The sequence below is a fragment of the Corvus cornix genome, chromosome 5 (genome assembly GCF_000738735.6).
Source record: "Corvus cornix cornix isolate S_Up_H32 chromosome 5, ASM73873v5, whole genome shotgun sequence".
Classification (NCBI taxonomy): Eukaryota; Metazoa; Chordata; class Aves; order Passeriformes; family Corvidae; genus Corvus; species Corvus cornix.
In genome coordinates this window covers 20,216,655-20,234,529 of record NC_046335.1, presented here as the reverse complement: position 1 = coordinate 20,234,529, position 17,875 = coordinate 20,216,655, and the positions used below count along the sequence as shown (strand labels likewise).

General features: G+C 40.6%; 1 protein-coding gene across 3 annotated transcripts in view; it reads right to left on the bottom strand.

The window, feature by feature from the left end:
* Window positions 1-267: 267 nt before the first annotated feature.
* STON2 (stonin 2) overlaps window positions 268-17,875 on the bottom strand; it is a 75,236-nt gene continuing 57,628 nt past the window's right edge. For 2 of the 3 annotated variants that reach the window (XM_039552443.1, XM_019294074.3), the window contains 3 exons: window positions 11,297-13,132; window positions 6,021-6,223; window positions 268-4,745 (listed from right to left, as the gene is read on the bottom strand). In XM_039552443.1, the coding sequence (XP_039408377.1) occupies window positions 4,662-4,745; window positions 6,021-6,223; window positions 11,297-13,132 (2,123 nt within the window). In that variant the 3' untranslated portion in view covers window positions 268-4,661. Of the gene's footprint in view, window positions 4,746-6,020; window positions 6,224-9,416; window positions 9,623-11,296; window positions 13,133-17,875 lie in introns of those variants that run through there. The other variant, XM_039552444.1, reaches the window with a different exon arrangement.

The window sequence follows — 17,875 nt, the reverse complement described above, 5'->3', positions numbered from 1 at the left end:
ACTGCTCCTCCATCTTTTGCTTCAGTACTACTCCAAACATCTGTTACATGGCTCAAGCTCTAGGCCTGCTCCATTTCCTTTGCAGTCTGTTGCTCAATCTGTATGGTCAAATGAAATAATCTCTTTTCTGTATGTAGTCCCATAACTTCTACTTTATGTTGTCCTTTATACCATTCAAAATATTCCCTTTCCTCTTCTGAATTCAAGACCTCTGATTTATCAGAATATACAGCACTTACAACTTTAATTTCACAGTAAAGATGTGGATATGCTGTTTCATCTTAACATTTATTTAAATTTTCATACAGTTTAAACAAAACATGACATCCCATTTCAACTGATAAAACAAAAAGAAAAAAAATAAACCACTTCTATGAAGTTAGCCAGTGTATAGACTTATTTTACAAAGTAAGAAGGTAAGAACATGTTACAAAATAATAATTAAACCAATCAATGTCAATAGTGCAAAGAATGAATTGCAAGTAAGAAAGAGAGAGGGAGGGAGGGTAGGACGGATGGGAGGATGGATGGATGAACGTGTGAGTGGGTGGCTGGCTGAACAAAACAGGAACATCAGGAACAGTTGAGCATGTTATCACACAAAATTTTGTATCTTAGAAAAGTAATGATGTAGATTTCACTTTAGTGGCAGAAGAGGGTAAGTACTTAATCCGTATCCGTAAGTGATCTCTGTGTGCTGCAAATTCTTGTGCTGGTCAGTTCTGGAGATTAATACAGCTATGCACACAAACTGCTAGGAGTCACTGAAAGAAATTTTTCACCATCTAGAACACAGGTGACCTATCAAGGGTGTGACTAGTGCACTGAAGGGGCAAGGAAATTACCAAGAATTTTATGCAAGCAATAGAGTCAGCACTTCCAGGCTGAACTTTGTACACTTTTCCCACTTGCTTTCATGCTCTTTTGCATGCAGTTGCTCTCTATCCTGGGAGGTGACTGTTCAAGAGGGAGTTTTAGCAACCACTAAATATGGGGACAGGTGTTGGATATCCTATCAACTAAATGTCAGCCAGCAAGCCACCAGCAAAGGAAAATTATTTCTGCAGTTTCTAATGATGCTGCTACATCTGACTCCTTCATACGATGACTAAATTTGAGTCTAAATAAAAGAAAGAACAAAAATAACATCAGTCAGTTTTAGTATTCTCAGCTGAATTTACTCATTTTCCTTTTCTAGCAGAGTGTCCATAGTTAATAAATGTAAGAGACATTAACTAAAATAAGCTCAGCTGCCTGGAGATATTATTCCTCTTTACCCCTTGTGATCAGAGACACTTTATGTTTCTAGGCAAATTTCCATACAATACCTCAAGTCTTACCACAGTACAAATATTAAAACTGTAATGAGAAACAAAAAGAGGACTGAAAGTGAGAAAAACTTCAGGGAGTAAATGTATGCTTACCTTGAAGGCACATTTCCTGCATGGAGTGTTTGAGTACTACAAAGCTTTCAAATATACCAAAGGACAGTGACTGCATCTTTCTCAAAAGAAGTATTAATCTGAAACTAGTCAGAGAGATTTTTCCACATGATTAAAAAAAAAAAAAAATCATCCCCACTACAGGCATTGCTTGTATCTAAATGATTTCTGCTACTTTCAAACTCACAAACCTCTCAGATCTTTTCCCTTCACTCCAATCAACAGTCTGTTCAAATTACTACTATACTCACACGGGTGAAGAGTATATGTACATGAAGTATGCATGTGACAGTGTGTAACTGAAAAATTGGCACAATTTGATCAATAAAGAACAGTGGAGACCTCAATAAGGGCACTTAGGATCCCAGTGTTCAAATTCTCAATGCTTGTAATGGTGCTGGACTGAAAAAAGAATTTAGTTGAGACACCTGGTGACACCAACACTAGACTTTCTAAAGATTTTGGTTATTAGCACTCTTTTGAAAAATCAAACTGCTTACTACAGTCCTTTATTAGGAAATAAGATCTTTTGAAACTCTGGCTGAGGTATTCATCCTAAACTCTTGAAAATTCAGTGGCAGGTACATCTAAAAACACTCTCTAGAGATCAGAATGAATTAAAATAGCTTTCATATAAACGAGAACACTTTTCCAGTTTTGCCTGCTTAAATTCATGACGACTGGAAGAGATACTTATGTGTACAACTAACTACATTAAGAAAGATTAGAGTCAGGTTTTTCATTCATTGATTCTGAATTTGAAAAAAAATCATTGATGAATTGGTAAAGACATTAGGTAAATCCATAAATCTCCAATACGTTTATCTTTCAGTTTCTGGAACATAGAATATTCTGCGGCACAAGTATGATAGAGGCTGAATAGTTTAACAATTCAACAGTGATGGAAAATTATATTCCTTTTATTTTCTCCCCTCTTAAGGGGTACAACTTAACTTTGCTAACTTGTATTACTTATTTGTGTTTCCACGAGCTGAGGGGCAATAGGTGAAAATTCAGACACTGAGCCTACAGGTCAGAGCAGAAAATCTCCATTTCTTTCACAAAACTTTCTCACATTTCCTCAGCAACATCTCAGCACTGCTTCAGCTTGGATTTTTTTGATTTCTTGATGGTGGGATTTCAAAAACTGTACATTAGGAGCTGCAGTGAAAAGCAGGAAAACCACCCAGAAATTCTTTGACTGCCTTTGAACATAAGAGTGAATTTTGTAGAGAGGAGTTGCCGTGCAACTCACCACAGCCAGCCTGTGACAGAGCTGAGAACCAGTCACAAATTCAGCCCCGTGCTCTCGGATATTTCTAAATCTATACAAGTGTTATCATTAATAATATCAGAAATTTTAATCCATTGATCTCAAAATTCTTCATAAAAGTTAATAGCATTCTTCCATTTACAAAGAGATGTTGTAAATGCTTAGTACTGACTGGTGTGCTCCAAGGAGCATCCTGGGCCCAGAAGGGCTACCTGCAACAGAGAATTACAGGGTTATTAAGAAGTCCTAGAAGGACTTCTTATTTACATATTTACAGCGCTCTACCTGTGTCACTAGGGTGATGCAGGCTTGAAATACAGGTGCATTTAAAAAAGGCATTTGTAAGTTCCCTACAATTTGTGTTAAACTCTACCTCTACCAGTTTCAGACTCAATGAAATTGATTTCATGTTTTACTTCGGATTTTAATATTGTAGTAATTTTTATAGGAGTCACAGTGAAAGTAGTAAATCAAGGGTGTATTAATTTTTTTATATCAAATATAAAATGAAATAAATTTATAAAAAAGCTTTCATTTTAATTCATTATGATTTTAAATTACATTGCCAAAGTTTTCCAAATGTGTATTTTAAAGTCAGTAGTAACCTTTCAAAAGCTAAATGATTTAATAAATTACTTATTTTACATTTAACATTATGTGACATAATATTACACAAGCCATAGAAAGTACTAAAAATGGGTACTTTTAACACTGTTTTCTCTGAAAATATGTGTAAATGAGTGATTTATGTCTTCTGCATTTTTATTTAGAAAGAATTTTTAAGACTTGCTACTGCTTCCAGCTAAGTGGGGATAAAAAATCTCCATGACAGAAGTTTGTTGTTAATTTTTGGAAAGAGATTTTGGGGCCCAGTTAATGTGAGTAATATAAAGATACAAATTACTTATATTGTGGGTTCAAGATAGAACATGAAAATAATATTGTGCTGGACAGACATTCAAGGATTTTCAGGAAAACAACCAACATTGTCTGTTAGAGTAATTGTGTTCTGACATTTTCAATAACCACCCATTTTACTCATCCAGGAAAACACATAAAAAAACCCCAAACCCAAAACTAAACCCCCATGTTTTCCCCTTCAATATCTTTCTAGGCAGGAATGATCTAATCTTAACAAAGTCCCTCCAGTATCTCCACTACTGTAACACACATTCCCTATTGCTAGCAGCCATAACCATGTTCAGTCAAGATACCAGAACGGCTCGGACTAAAAAGTAAAAATTTTAAGCAATTGCAGAGACTTTCTTGTAACTTGTGCAGACTCCGTGAAAATCTGCACAGTGTCATTTGAGGGATGAGACAGGAAGGGGTGAACAGAACAACAGCTCTGTGATCAGCTGTCCTGTCTGTAGTTCATCTGCTTAAACACAGAGACCATTCTCTTTGTTTAGGATGCAGGGTGTGTTGATTCTCCAGAATGATGCTCAGGGTTTTCACTCTGTGGACCATTTCAGAAAGGAGATTTTATATAATTTTTCACTTGATCCTTCCTGAATTTTATTTGCCAGTTCAGAAGGAAGAGACTCAGTCAGTGACCAAACCAAAAGGCATTGAAACAAAATGCTTAATGTGGGAGGGCAAGATTGTGAGATAAAGGCTGTTTTCTAGTGTGGCTGTGATGGTTGCCAGACCATACTTGAGTGCAGAACCTAAGTGGTGAAAAGGCAGAAAAGGCAGGCTTGACTGTACAACTGTACTTATATTGTTCCAGCAAAAGCCCCTGGATCCCACCCAAACAAACCACTGACCAGCTTCTTCTCAAAGTACGGATCATCACGAAGAAAAAAAATGATACTCTTCAGAGCATTATTTTAAAAGTAGTAGTCCATATTTTTTTTAAAGAAAAATACCCAAACCCTGCAAGTCCTTTCTTCCTGGTCTGTTAATCTGACCACCCGTCTTGGGACCTGCGGACTGATCTTCCCTTACTGTGTAGCACATTCATTGACATTTGCAGTACTTTCTCCCTTCAGATCCTCATCCAAGCTTTTTTTCTGCTCTATTTCAACCTGGTAGAAGAAAAAGAAGAAGAAAATTCGTAACAAGAAAGGAAAACAAAAAATATTCAAAAATCTTCCTCAGTGGTGGTTCTTGTGCTCAGGTGAAGAAACTCTTGGTGAACTGAGAGGGTTGTGAGGACAAACAGACTGAGGATCAGGGAAAATTGGATTTTATTTACTATAAGGATTTTCAGTCTAATCTAAGCAGTTCTACAATTCAACAGTGTCATGAAATAATTTCCAGAAGAGATAAAGAGAACTCACATGATTTTATATTCATTATCATTCCCAATTGTACTCTGAATACAAACCCAGAACCAAATCTGCAGATGATAGGTAGATTCCTAAGTGACACCAGAAAACCAGCCTTAATTATAAATTCTGCAAAGACTATGTATAAAGCAAAGAGATTAATTTTCTAAATGATCTTGAGTTTCAAGGGACCCATAAGGATCATCAAATCCAATTCCCTGCTCCTTGAAGCAGTGCCTAACACTACCCCAAATATCAGCACACTCCCTGCTGTCCTCAGGCTCAGAGGTGCTTTGGCCTACAGATACCAATTTGTATTGGGAGAGGGCCAAGGGGATCTATGCTTGGGTTTTAAATTTGCACGTCTCTGAAAACTCAGGAATAATCCAATGTTTTAATTCTTAAAAGGGATACTTAGGAAGATCAAATACCATCCCCAGGAAGTTTAAGTAACCACTAAAAATGTAATTACAATTACCAGTAAAAATATTTTCCATAAGAGTCTTTTCAGAATCTTTTATCATTGCTCTTAAAGAAGGCAGGTAGGATGCCAATTTCTCTGCTGAGTATTCAGCTAACATGCAAATTTACTGAGATATTTTGGCAGGTATATACATAGTGTACTTTCCCATCTGCTTCTCTCCTTAGGGCAGGCAGAAGGAAGAAATATTTCAGCAGAGAAATAACATGATCCTTTTGTCTGCAGTAGGACTCCCACGGTAGCACTCCCACTATAAAGAGCAGTAAAACTCCCTGTTCAAACTCTCTCCATAACAGCTAATCCCCGGGAGCTGGCCATGTGCATGCTCTTCCACAGGCAACAGCAAGCAAATTTATTCCATCTTTGCTGAGGGATAATCCACTGCTTATTTGCCATGAATCAATAGCTGCACATGGGTAGCTACTGCACACACCATGGCATGTGCCAAATTCCCACTTCTTTCGTCCATGGTATTTTATTTGTCTGCCCATAGTTTTCAAGACAATGAAGCGTGCAAAGTAACCATGGTCATAACCACTGCTCAGTTTTACCTTGTAACTGTAGTGTGCTGAGTAGTTGACCCACTTCCTCACATTGGTCTTGTCCTCGACAGAGATGGACCGAACAGTGGCTTTGGACGCAGAAGTGGTGGGCATGTCAAATTCCACATCTACATAGCGGACGAAACTGGAAGGCACTTCCCGGTCAGAGCCAAGCTCTAGGTGGCAGAAGAAGCAGTGAGGATGGCCAGAAGCTGGAAAAAGAGAAAAAACAGTCATCCAATAGGATGAAATTAGGCAGTCTTTAGAAGGCTTAGGCATTGCAACATCCCACTTGACCTCTGAAACAGAGATGGAAAAAAAATGCCACTTGGTGTGAGTCTGGGTAAGAATTTAATCTAGAGTCAGCCTCATATTTCAAAACAGTCTATCCAAAGTTCCCTTACTGCTGGAAGGTTTGTAAACTAATGTGTGTGCAGCAAATCCAGTGAGAGGCTGTGCAGTTCAGCAGAGACCAGGGATATGCAGTACCATAGCTGGAGCCAAGTTATGAATGAATGGGTACAGTATCAAGCAGATATAGAAGCTCAAGTTCTGCAAGCATTAAAATACATCTCCTGCTTTTCATCAGGATTAATTATCCCAAGTAGAGTACTCACTCATTTGCCCTGGTTCTGGAGTAAGCCAGGATCTCTGTTTGACAGCCCTTCCTGGCTTTTCATACATGGAGCATGCTTTTTCTGGATCAAAAGCTGTGGTGCACAGCAGGCCTTCCTGGTGGTCCTGCCCACCACAGGAGAGCAGCAGCCCTAGGAGCTCTCAGGGAGATCACCATGCCCTCCAACACTGCAGTGCTTTTGCTTCTGGCCAGTTCTTGGACTTGGCTGTGGTGGGCACAGCCATGGTAGCAGCGCACTTCAGCATCTGCCATGGGGCCCTTGGGTGACACAGCACTGCTCTCTGGTACTGCATTATGAAGATGCCTAAAACTGGCTTAAAAAATCTGTGTTCAGCACTCAGTACTGGAAAACAATCCCCAGTCTCAGGCTCCCCATCCGTTCATATCTGTTTCCTCACAATGTACACTTTCAGCAGACTCCTCATTGTAATTCTTCCTGCTCATCTGCTTTGCAATGCTTTTCCTCTCTAGTTTGCTGTGGGTTGCTCCCTCCTTCAGACTGGAGACCCCCAGCAGCCCAAGAGAAGTGGCTCTGTGCTCTGGTGCAAGCCACATCCACAGGTGCGGAATGTTCAGCTTGTGCTGCTGCACTCCTGAGCTGGCATGTGCTCAGCTGCTTTTGGGGTGAATGTGTGTGAAGGTATCACTGGGAAGTGTTTAACTGGGCTTGAGCACACTGCATGCCACGTGCTTTGGAGAGCTGAGCTTTTAAACTATTCATAATTTCAACTGGACACCTGGAATCAGCAACCTCTTTTAACACACCTAAATGTGGATATTCAAAAAAGAAAGGAGGGGGAAATGAGAGGCAAAAAAAGGTGACACTATCCCCAAATGCATAAAAATTATGGAAGTTATTAATTTAAACCAGCTCAGTATGGTAAATAACAAGGCAAATGGATTATGAAAGCAACTTCTCCACTGAAGCTACTGCAAAATTACCTAGCCCATCAGTGCTCACTACTGCCCTGGGCATGAGGCTCATGAGACACCACCTCAGCAGACTGTTCAACAGGCTCATTCAGAGCTCTTTCTCTAATGGACAGGTACACTTCTTACTAAAATCAGAAGGAAATCAATACCCTGTTTTTGTTTTGCACCTCTTGTTTCCTTGAGCTACTAATCATTTGTTCTGACAATCAAGGATCTGATAGTATAATTCATATATATGTATGTGTAACTGTGATTGGAGGGAGTCTGTTCCAAATGACTCATGACACTCCAAATGTCCCAACACGTTTAGATTAAAAGATTTAACTTACTCCAGAAAGTATTCCAGGCAGCATGCCTGGGATCCACAACCAAACTAGAGAAAAGTTCAAATCCTGATCCAAGGCTCTACACAGATGCTACATCCCTGCTTCACAGAAAGAGCATTTTCCCATGACTGAAGACTGTTTGGATGTTTCCCTAGTATTCTACTGGTGGATTAAAAAAAAAGAACATGTGAAGCCCAGCCAGCAGCAACTGTAGCTGTAAATAGCTTGCAAATAGGCTTTCTTTATCAACTCTTTTGATCATATTAACTTTAAATATAAGAAAGGCAATAAAGATTACCAAGCTATTTTGGACAGGACTTCAGCAATGTGCTCAGTAGAATACAGTCTATGTTTTTTCCTTAGGTCAAATCATAGTCAGAGTATGCACTGTCCTTCGTTTGTCATGTGCTTTTCAATGTTCAGTCATAAGCAGATGCTTTGGCTACAAAATAATACAGACAGTGCTGATAACACTGTCTCCTAGAGTGAGAGTGCAAAGAGCCCCATCCCATTAGAAAGCGCAAAAAGAAAACATTTAGATAAGTGAGCAAAGCTGCTGAAATAATTCTTAACAATTTGGGTTCTTAGGACACTACAACCTGCACACAAGCAGAGAGCTTTGGTAGGGACATGCTCTCCTGTGGATGGCAGGCCTGGGGGTCATGCCACTCACCTCTACACAGAGACTGCACCAGTCCACATTTGGGGAATGGAGTGAAGCACAGGAGGTCCAGTTGGCTATCTGGAGACCTCTGGAGTTCTGGGATTGTGTTTGCAAGGGATTATGTGTCAGAGCACACAGGGTGGATGAACAAGAAGTCCCATAATGTGTACCTGCATAGGGACTCCTGGGAGCATGTCTGGCAGACAGGCACATGTGCTGGAGCCATGCAATGCATATGCCCCGAGTGGTGTGGACCCATTGTGGGGCCTCTGGAAGCAGGTGGAGCTGCAGGCTGTGGCCACCTGCAGCACTTCCCTCAGCTGCAATGTAATGCCACTACTACTCTCCTGCCCTGGAGTCCCAGGCACCAGAGCAGTTCATTACCAGGCCAGATTTTACAGAAGACCCAGAGTGCTCTTAGAGGTGAGTTACAGGTATCACAGTAAGAGACCATAAAGTGTGAGTCAAGGGAGGAGTTTTATGTTTAGCGCTTGAGAACTGCATCATTTATAAGGACTTTGCAAATATGAGAAGTTGGGTTATTATTTGACTTGTGGATAGGGCTGGATACAACCAAACGTGCACAAGGCTGGCATTTAGATCCCACATCAGTATCACTTGGACAAAAGCGTATGTGGTCCATCAGGCAAATCTTAGAAGGAGTGGGAATGAATGCTTCTGAGTACCACTTCTATACCTCTTTGTTTGCCATATACTTTGAGAAAAGAGAACCATAGGATGAAGTACCACCAATAAACAGAAATAGTCCCTGAAGAGCAAGGTCAGATTTAAACTACACTTGGCCTGCCCTGTCATCACTTTGGGATTCCCTCCCTCTCACATACCTCATGTGTCTTGGCCAAGACAGTGCTTCCAAGGCTCTTCCTTTCCCTGAAATTACATCTGATCTGACCGGAGGGGTGAGGACACTCTCTTCCTCTCAGGATGTAAACAAGTATCAACTGCCCTGTGTTTTGCATGATGACACTGATGGATAGATGCTCTGTGGCAGGGGTCCAACAGCAGCAAGAAATCTGTAATGTATTTCCCCCTGTCACAGTGTATATACAATAAAGAGTCACAATGGGAGAGAAGGAAACAAGAGGCACAGATCAGTATCTCCCACAGAGTAGCAATGGGTAAGGCAGCATCACATTGCAGGAGGCAGTAGAAACAGGAGTTTTGCCTCTTCTCCTGGTTTGGTACTGGCATGTTCTGTGATTGTGTTAAAGTCTAAGGGCTTTCGTTTCCTCAGCTGTAATGTCTGTATGGTACACTGAGATTTTTGGAGAGAAGACGCCACAGAAGGCCCAATTTCACAGCATCTCATTCTCAGAGCTTGTGCAGATGGCATATTGAGATTTTCCTCACAAGCATGTTACTGCTCATAAACAGTCTGAGGTTAATTTTTCATTGCTATATTTCTCTCAAGTTTCCAAGCTCTGTCTCCTTATGCCTCACACTACAGGAAACATGGAGCCTTCCCTTTTGTCAGTGATATCCCTCCAAATTTGTAACCTGCGGTGTAAACTAGTGTCCTTGGGCTGAAACGTGACCCAAAAGATTAGGACACTTGGATCACTGTTTTGCTGACACTATAACTCAAACTCAGGAAAAACATATGTCCTTAGAGAGTGCCAAATCTGGTACTACAATGAACTTTCCTTCAGGAAACACTGAATACAGAAACCCTCTCAGTCACCCAGATGCATTACTACAGCATTAATACCGAAAAGTCCATCTCATTTGTGGAAAGCTATTCTAGATCAGAGAAGTCAAGACGTAGAATTCACTACAAATAAAAATAAACCTGAGTTGTCCAGCTTTGTTGTGCACCATGGATGACAGGCAGCAAATAGAATGACTGGTAGAAATGGCCGAAGGGAACAGTAGCTTGCCTACATTAATTGAATGTTTAATTATGACCATGTTACTAGAAATACAAAGACTTGGGATAAAAATACAAAGTGGGTTTCATGCTGGTATTCCCTCTTCAGGTTTATTGCCTGTCTGCACTGATTACAGAAACATAGCCACAAAATGGTGTTTGGAAATTTCTCTATTTTTTTTTAATGGTTGAGCAATTTTTTCTGTTCTCTTACAATCCCTGTTTCAGAGAATTTATGGGCATTAATTGTGGCATATACATTGAAATATATAGCACTGGCCTAGTATGCTTGGCAATACATGGAAAAGATATCAATGCAATTTATCTGAACTACAGCAATTTATCTGATCCTGTCATTCAGCCCCATAGCACAGAATCTTGCTTTTGCAAGTTGACTGAAAAAGCCCTGCTTCCCTGAGCACACAGTACTGAGCTGGTGCCTAGGTTTCAAAACCAAAGAATCACAGAACCACTTAACTGGAAAATACCTTTAAGATCATCAAGTCCAACCATTAACCTAGCACGAATCTAGTCTACCACTAAATCATGTCCCTAATTACCACATCTACACCTCTCTTAAATACCTCCAAGCAGACAGAGAACACATATTTTTGTATCTAGAAAACCTTGAACTGTTTCTGTCATTAGCTATATTTGTAGTATATGTAAAACTATTGCAATGAAGGGTCAGATAAATGTTTCATGCAACTAACTTATGTCTTTTGGTATACTACAAAGGATGATATATCTCTCACCATTTAAACTCAGTATTTCCTATCTTTCAAAACACAGAACTTGTTTTAGGTTATTCCTGCGGAGATGGTATGCACCACTCACCTGAGTTTTTGTCAGGCAGTCGGTTTATCCTCCATACGATGGAATTAAAGGCATGCTCATATTTGGCAGTTCCCAAAGTTACTCTCATTACTGGCTCAGAACCAGACAGACTGGTTGATCCAAAAGTGGCTCCCTTGTTCACCTTGGCTTTCAAAGATTTCTCCCCCAGGACACTCTCCCTGCGGAAGTTCTTCACCCACTCATTTGGCACAGGGTAGCGGATCATCACGTTTTCACAAGGGACCTGAGTTAAAGGGTCATGATTGGAAGAGAACCCTGTGGACATCATCAGCCAGCTCTGCACCTCCACCTCAGCACCATTGATGCTGGCAGCTGTCCTCAGAGTAAAAGGCAAAGTTTTCTCAGCAAAGACAGTCCTGAATCTCATCAGCTCAAACCGGCAGGCATCCAAGGGGTTGAACAGGATAATACGGGAGTTATTAAACACATCCTCATCCACACATGAATGGAACCGGCAGCTGTATAATTTAATCCACTTAGTGGTAGTAGTGGGCATAATATCCTGCCTTGCAACTATTTCATTCCCTTTGATCAGGATATCGTTAAGGCCCAGTCTGCATTCTGCCAGGCCAGAAAGGAAGCTGAGAACATAGATATGAGTCAGCACACTGTGCTGGAGAATCACACTATCTCCCTTGCCCAAGACGCCATGAAACTCATCCCTGACATCCACAGTGATTTCTTCTTCTTGATAATTCAGTCCCACTGTGCTCAGATCTGCTGATGAAGCTGGCAAATTCATCAGTGTATCTTGCACAGCAGTGATGAAGCTAAGGAAGTCTTCATAATCTGTAGTCCCAAGCTTGATAATTTGCTCTCTCTCTGCAGTGTGTGCAATGGCTGGCTTAGGCTGATACTTCTTTTTCTCCTTGTACGTCGTACGATCCAACCGCACACTGTGTATCCTTCCATTCTCATCATAGTTCTGGAGTTTGCGCTCTGAAATCTCATGATTGATTTCAAGTTTGAGTTCCCGGAAAGGCTTCTCTAGTCCCTTCTCATAAAAAAGCTGTATACATCCACTCTTGGTCAGCTTGACATATATTGGTCCCCAGTGCCTGGATGACATGATGTTCTTCTTCTCTGGGATTCTGAGCATCATTGGCCATCCATCCTTTGGCTGAGCTGGTGCCAGGTTAAATAAAGCTGCATCCAGATCATATGGCATCATGGGGTCATCATCAGGCAAGGTAGGACTACTCACGTGATCTGGGTCTCCAATCTGGAGCTGTTTGAGCTGCTCTAAAGCATCTGTGTGGGTTACAGTTTTGTTTGCCTCATGGAAACTGATGGCATCAGGCTCTTGATGGAGAATAATGAGAGAATCTCTTTGGTTTTTGCCTGGAGCACTGGAGAGAGAAGAGCTTTTGGAACGCCTCTCTTGCTCCTCAAAGAATGAGCTGAATGGATTGATGGGCGAGGGTTGGACATCTCGAAGAGATTCATCCAGAAAGGGATTAGTAGCGCTCCAGGGTGGTGTTTCAACAGAAGGCAACTTGGCTAAGGAGGAGAGATCTAGTTTTTGAACTTTGGCGAGGTCTCCCAATGTGCTTTTAGGACGTTCTCTTTTCTTCAAGGATGCAGTGAGATTAAAGTTAACATCTGGAGCCTGTGCTTCTGCAGGTGGGGTATCTGTTTTCAAGGGAGAAAGGCTCTGTGGTGAAAAACTGACTTCATTGTCATCAAAAGTCACCCAGCTGGGAAAGCGAACTGTGGTTGGGGTAGATGAATGGCCATTCATGGAGGTGTTGTTCAGCTGCCAGTTGACAGCCTCCATATCTATCTCTTCATCTTCCTGGAGAGACGAGGAATTGTCTTTAAAAAAAGAGGGGAGGGGAGGAAATTTCAGCTAATTATTCTGAAGTTACCTAGTTCTCTCCTCAAAAAAACCCCCACAGTCTGCATGCTCAAGGAAGGCCTATTCATATGTCACGCAAGAATAAGATAGTCAAAAGACTTGGCTAAAATGCTGAGGAGTCTGACAAGAATTAATGAAAAAATACACAGTTGAACATAGAAAAGGAATCCAGAAAGAAATATTAAAGGAATGACAGCAATGATCGTATTGATCTCATCCCAACATAATGACCTAAAGGAGAAACCATGTCATGGTGGTTTTTTAAAACTTCCCTCTCTGAACTTTCAGGATGCATTTCTTCTCTACAGGTATCTTTTGTTCTCTGCCTGGAGTGTTCCCTCACTCTTATTATAATTTTTGCCTTTTCTGTCCCCATACCCTTTGCTCTAGAGAATAATCCAGTAGGAAGAGGAATGAACATTGAGGAAGAGCACATCTCCAGTCTGTCCCCACGTTCTTGTCTGTGCATTTGCTGTTACCACAAAAACACAAGGGGTATGGTGATGGCACTGTAAAAGGTGCCTAGGTGCGGTTTTTGCCCAGGATGTGTTCAGTAAAGAAACTGAACACTACCCAGTGTGCAAAAGTCTGACAGTCCTTGGATATATCTCTGAAACATCTCTCAGAGAAGCTGTGATCTAGGCATATATGTTAGGATAAGGAAAAATATATTTTTGACTTGTGTTGTGGAAGCTGCCCTCATTCTCTCTCAGGACACGGCACCTTTGACTGCTCTTTTCCTAGTCTCAGGCTCTGTCAAGACACTTTGTAGAAAACTGTATCACAGTGTGCTGTTTCAGTCCCAGCTCTTCCCAGGATCACTGCAGTGGTAATAAGGTGTTTTCCAAAATGAGCACAAATCCTCAGTGTTCAGAAATTTAATGACTTGCCTCCCATTTTCTTCCCACTGAGCTAATGAATCAGAGTGCTCCTAAAATGAGCAGCCAGCATGAAATTATACTCTGTAGTTGCACTGCAGGTTTGCTCTACATGATACAGCAGGGCTGGCATTTGTGCTTTTTGCTTCTCCCAGACATCCCATGTTTTACATAAGTCACTGTTCTTCAGTACAAGCGAGTAGTAAGTGTAAAATGTAGCACTGTGGTATAGCTGTGCACCTGTGATTTGAGCAATATTTACAACAACAACAAACTATTTTAAGTAATTATTTAAATTGCCACCAGTTCCCAAAAAAGATGAGCTTGATTTCCATTCTGCCTCAATCATAACAGACAATTTGAATTTTTATTTCAGTTACCATTTAGAATATGAAATAGGGAATATTCATGCTAGCCAAAGTGCTGCCATGAGCTCATTATAATGTTTTGGCTAACTTGATATTCTGGGCCTCTCATTCCAGCAATATGCAAGTTTACCCAACCTTCTGATCTAAGGACAAAACATATGATCCAAGTTCAAAGGGTTATTACAATTTAGAATTATATATGAAGGTTAATGATACCAATTTGCTTTTCAAGCCACAGTAATACAAAGCAATGACAAGAACAGATAGGTTTTACAGACTACCCATGCATTGCAAAGTGTATTTGGAAAGAAGTGCCATTGTCTCAGTTTCTCAGGTTTTCTTCTCTATCCTGCCATCTCACTCCCAGCTTTGCACAGTGCCTGTCTGTGGCCCCTACTACTGTCACACCACCAGGTGCAGTGCTGGATTCTTTATCTGCTAAGTACTGCCACAAGGCTATAAACAGATTTGGTGGGGAAAAAACAACAACCCAACTGACTGTTATCCACAACCACACTCTGAGTGAGAAAGTAATAAAGAACCCACCAAGAATAATCTGATATTGTTCTGATCCTCAGTCCACACCAATATGTTATCTATGCTGTCCCACATCTTTCCAGGACTTTGGTCATGCAGTGTGTAGCCCCTTGAAGCAAAGGTTTTATGGTAGTTCCGGGAAAACACTGCCTGTTTCTTTCAGGACTTCTAAAATTCCAGTGTTTATAAGATGTGGGTTGCTTAAGAGTAGACCACCTCTTCTCTGCCGGCAATTATAATTTTCTCCCTTCCTGTATCTTAATCTTTGAACTGCAGAAACCAAATGTGATTCCACAAATAAAGTATTAAAACCTCTGGTAAATTTGACAGGCAGGTGAGAATGCCTCCTTGACAGTTCATGTGAAAACCACACAGAAATCACCTGAAAAATTTCTTTCTAAGCTGAACAAGTTTTGTAATATGTATTGCTTTCTTTGATCCAGATGCCCAGAAACACAGTAGAATCATTAACAGATTCTGGTTTCATATATGTAATAATATATAGTTTCATATGTAATAATTGCATAATTTTTATTTTCTAGAAAAAAAATCTGTAAACTGTTATTTGATTTGATATGTGAAAGTGTCAAACCTGGGAAATGAAATATTTCTTTCCCAAACTAAGATCAAACGTACATTCTACTGCTGCCAAAGCACCATATGGTTGGGTTTACAAATGTTTGAAAAATACAGAGGTGGTTCTAGAAAAAACAGGTTTTTAGCTTTGTCTGTAAGAGAATGACTAAGCCAGGAAGATAAAAATACCAATATGCTAATGAGCTAAGCAGCCAAAGAAAGTTACTGAGATCTAGATGAAATAGTGAATCCCAAGAGAAATACTGGCACCTCTGCTGCAAATACAGCATGGTAAAAAAACTTGATAATGTTAGAGGATGGCTTAGATGATTACTTCAGATTTTTCCCTTCTTGACTTTTGATGAGTTCCTGAACATGGGTGCTAAAGTTTAAAATGCACAAGTCCTTCAGTTTGGCAGCACTCTTGTAAGTCTGGGAGATGACACTTAAGGAAACAAGTTCCTAGACTAATTTCTTGCTTTCATACCTGCTCTCAAAATTCCTTCCTACAGAACAATCAAAATATGTAGATGTGGCACTTAGGGACATGGGTTAGTAGTGGACTTGGTAGTGTTAGGTTAATGGTTGGAATCGATGCTCTGAGAGGTCTTTTCCAGCCTTAAGGATTCTATGATTCTTAGAGGAGAGCTTGCTGATGGGGTGAGGACAGTCCTCAATCTAGAGTGACTCCTGGCTGATAAAGACTAGATCTGCATAAAAAAGGCATAACTGATCAAAAGAAAGCACTTGTTTTTTCCTTCTTGACTTCCTGACTTAGCTTTCCTAAGCAAATGACTTTGATAAGTGTTTACTTAGCAAAATTAAAATATCTTTTAATTGTGTGACCTTGGCAGATTCCAACCTGACAGGTAGCTCCAGCCAGCAACAAAACACAGGAGCAGATTTACAAAGGAGGTGAAAGGGGCAGCAGCTTGGTCTCCTTTCCCAGAGACACCTGCAATGTGAGCTGTGGAGGGAGCAGCCTTGAGCTGCCCACACAACTCTGCATCTCTGCATTCATTCCCTTATCTATGTGGTGCCAGCAACCAGCACTGGCTGCACCTTACTGCACACTGTCTGACCTGCATTACCAGGCCATTAAATAATTTGGACAATTAGATCCCCAGTCAACAATAAAAGGCCAACTTGCATCATAACTTTATTTTTCCTCCACAGGCCTCTTAAAATTTTGTCTTTGTAAGTGTTCAGTAGCAAAATGGTTAATCATTTCAGTATGATAAACTGGAAGACATCATTGTTGCAATGGGTGTAGAACCTCTCATTGTGATTAGCCTCTTGTGACTGACATGACAAGGAAAGAAAGCTTCGGTTCTCTTTAATGTATCATCTTTTTGTTTTTCTATTTGGCTAAACCATGACTACTTTGGCCAAAACCACCAGGCAGTATCATATTACTTGTGCCTGGGGGAAAGGCAGCCATCCAACTGCTAAAGGACGTTGATATTGCAAAGTGTTTGTGATCAAAACTGTGCCATGGAAGTAGGAAGAAGATCTGAGGGTATTACACATCTTTCAAAAAAGGCAGACAACAACTTTCAGAAATGGATCTGAGCAAATGTCTGAATTTTCACATTTCTGAGTACTCATCTATTTTGCCTCTTGAGAGAAATTAGCTCAGAGCTTCATGACGTGACTGTTTCTGTTACCTGAATATATTAATTTATGTATAATTCAGATAGCTCTTTGAACTTTAATAGCCTTAATATGTCACACCTTCCAAAGGGGTGCTCACTTCCCTGATGTAGCCTACACCAGTCCCTCAGACAAAGCAAGCACTGCTAAGATTTCTGTTGGCATAGCTGGATCTCTTCTAGGACTCTTTACATAAAGTCCACCAGACACTTGTATACAGACCTGGTCTTTAAAGATAAGCCAGGTCATGAGGATGCCAGCAACAAAACCTGTGGTTTCTCTGTATAAGCAATTACAGAAAAGCAGAAAATGGAGATAGACAGAACCTGGAAGAAATCAAGGACCAGGCTGTTGCACAATTATGTCTCCATGACAAAGGCCATACTTCCACATAGTTTCCGTGACATCTGTATCTGGTCATTTTCTTGCATTTCTTTCCCATATCCAGGTCACTACAACTGTGTCTGTGCACATTTTTTGGGGTGGTCTGTCATGATTCTGATCTTACCAAGACAGATGGAGTAATTTAAAAGATATTTAAAGTGAATGGGCCATCACTCTGAAGTGATACAACTGGACTCCTATTTCCAGCCTTGGCACCAACCTCTCATGTGGCTCTGCGAAAACACTTCATCACTATCACATCACATCACAGCTTCTGGTTCTCTTCCCACTTTTTTCTAATTTC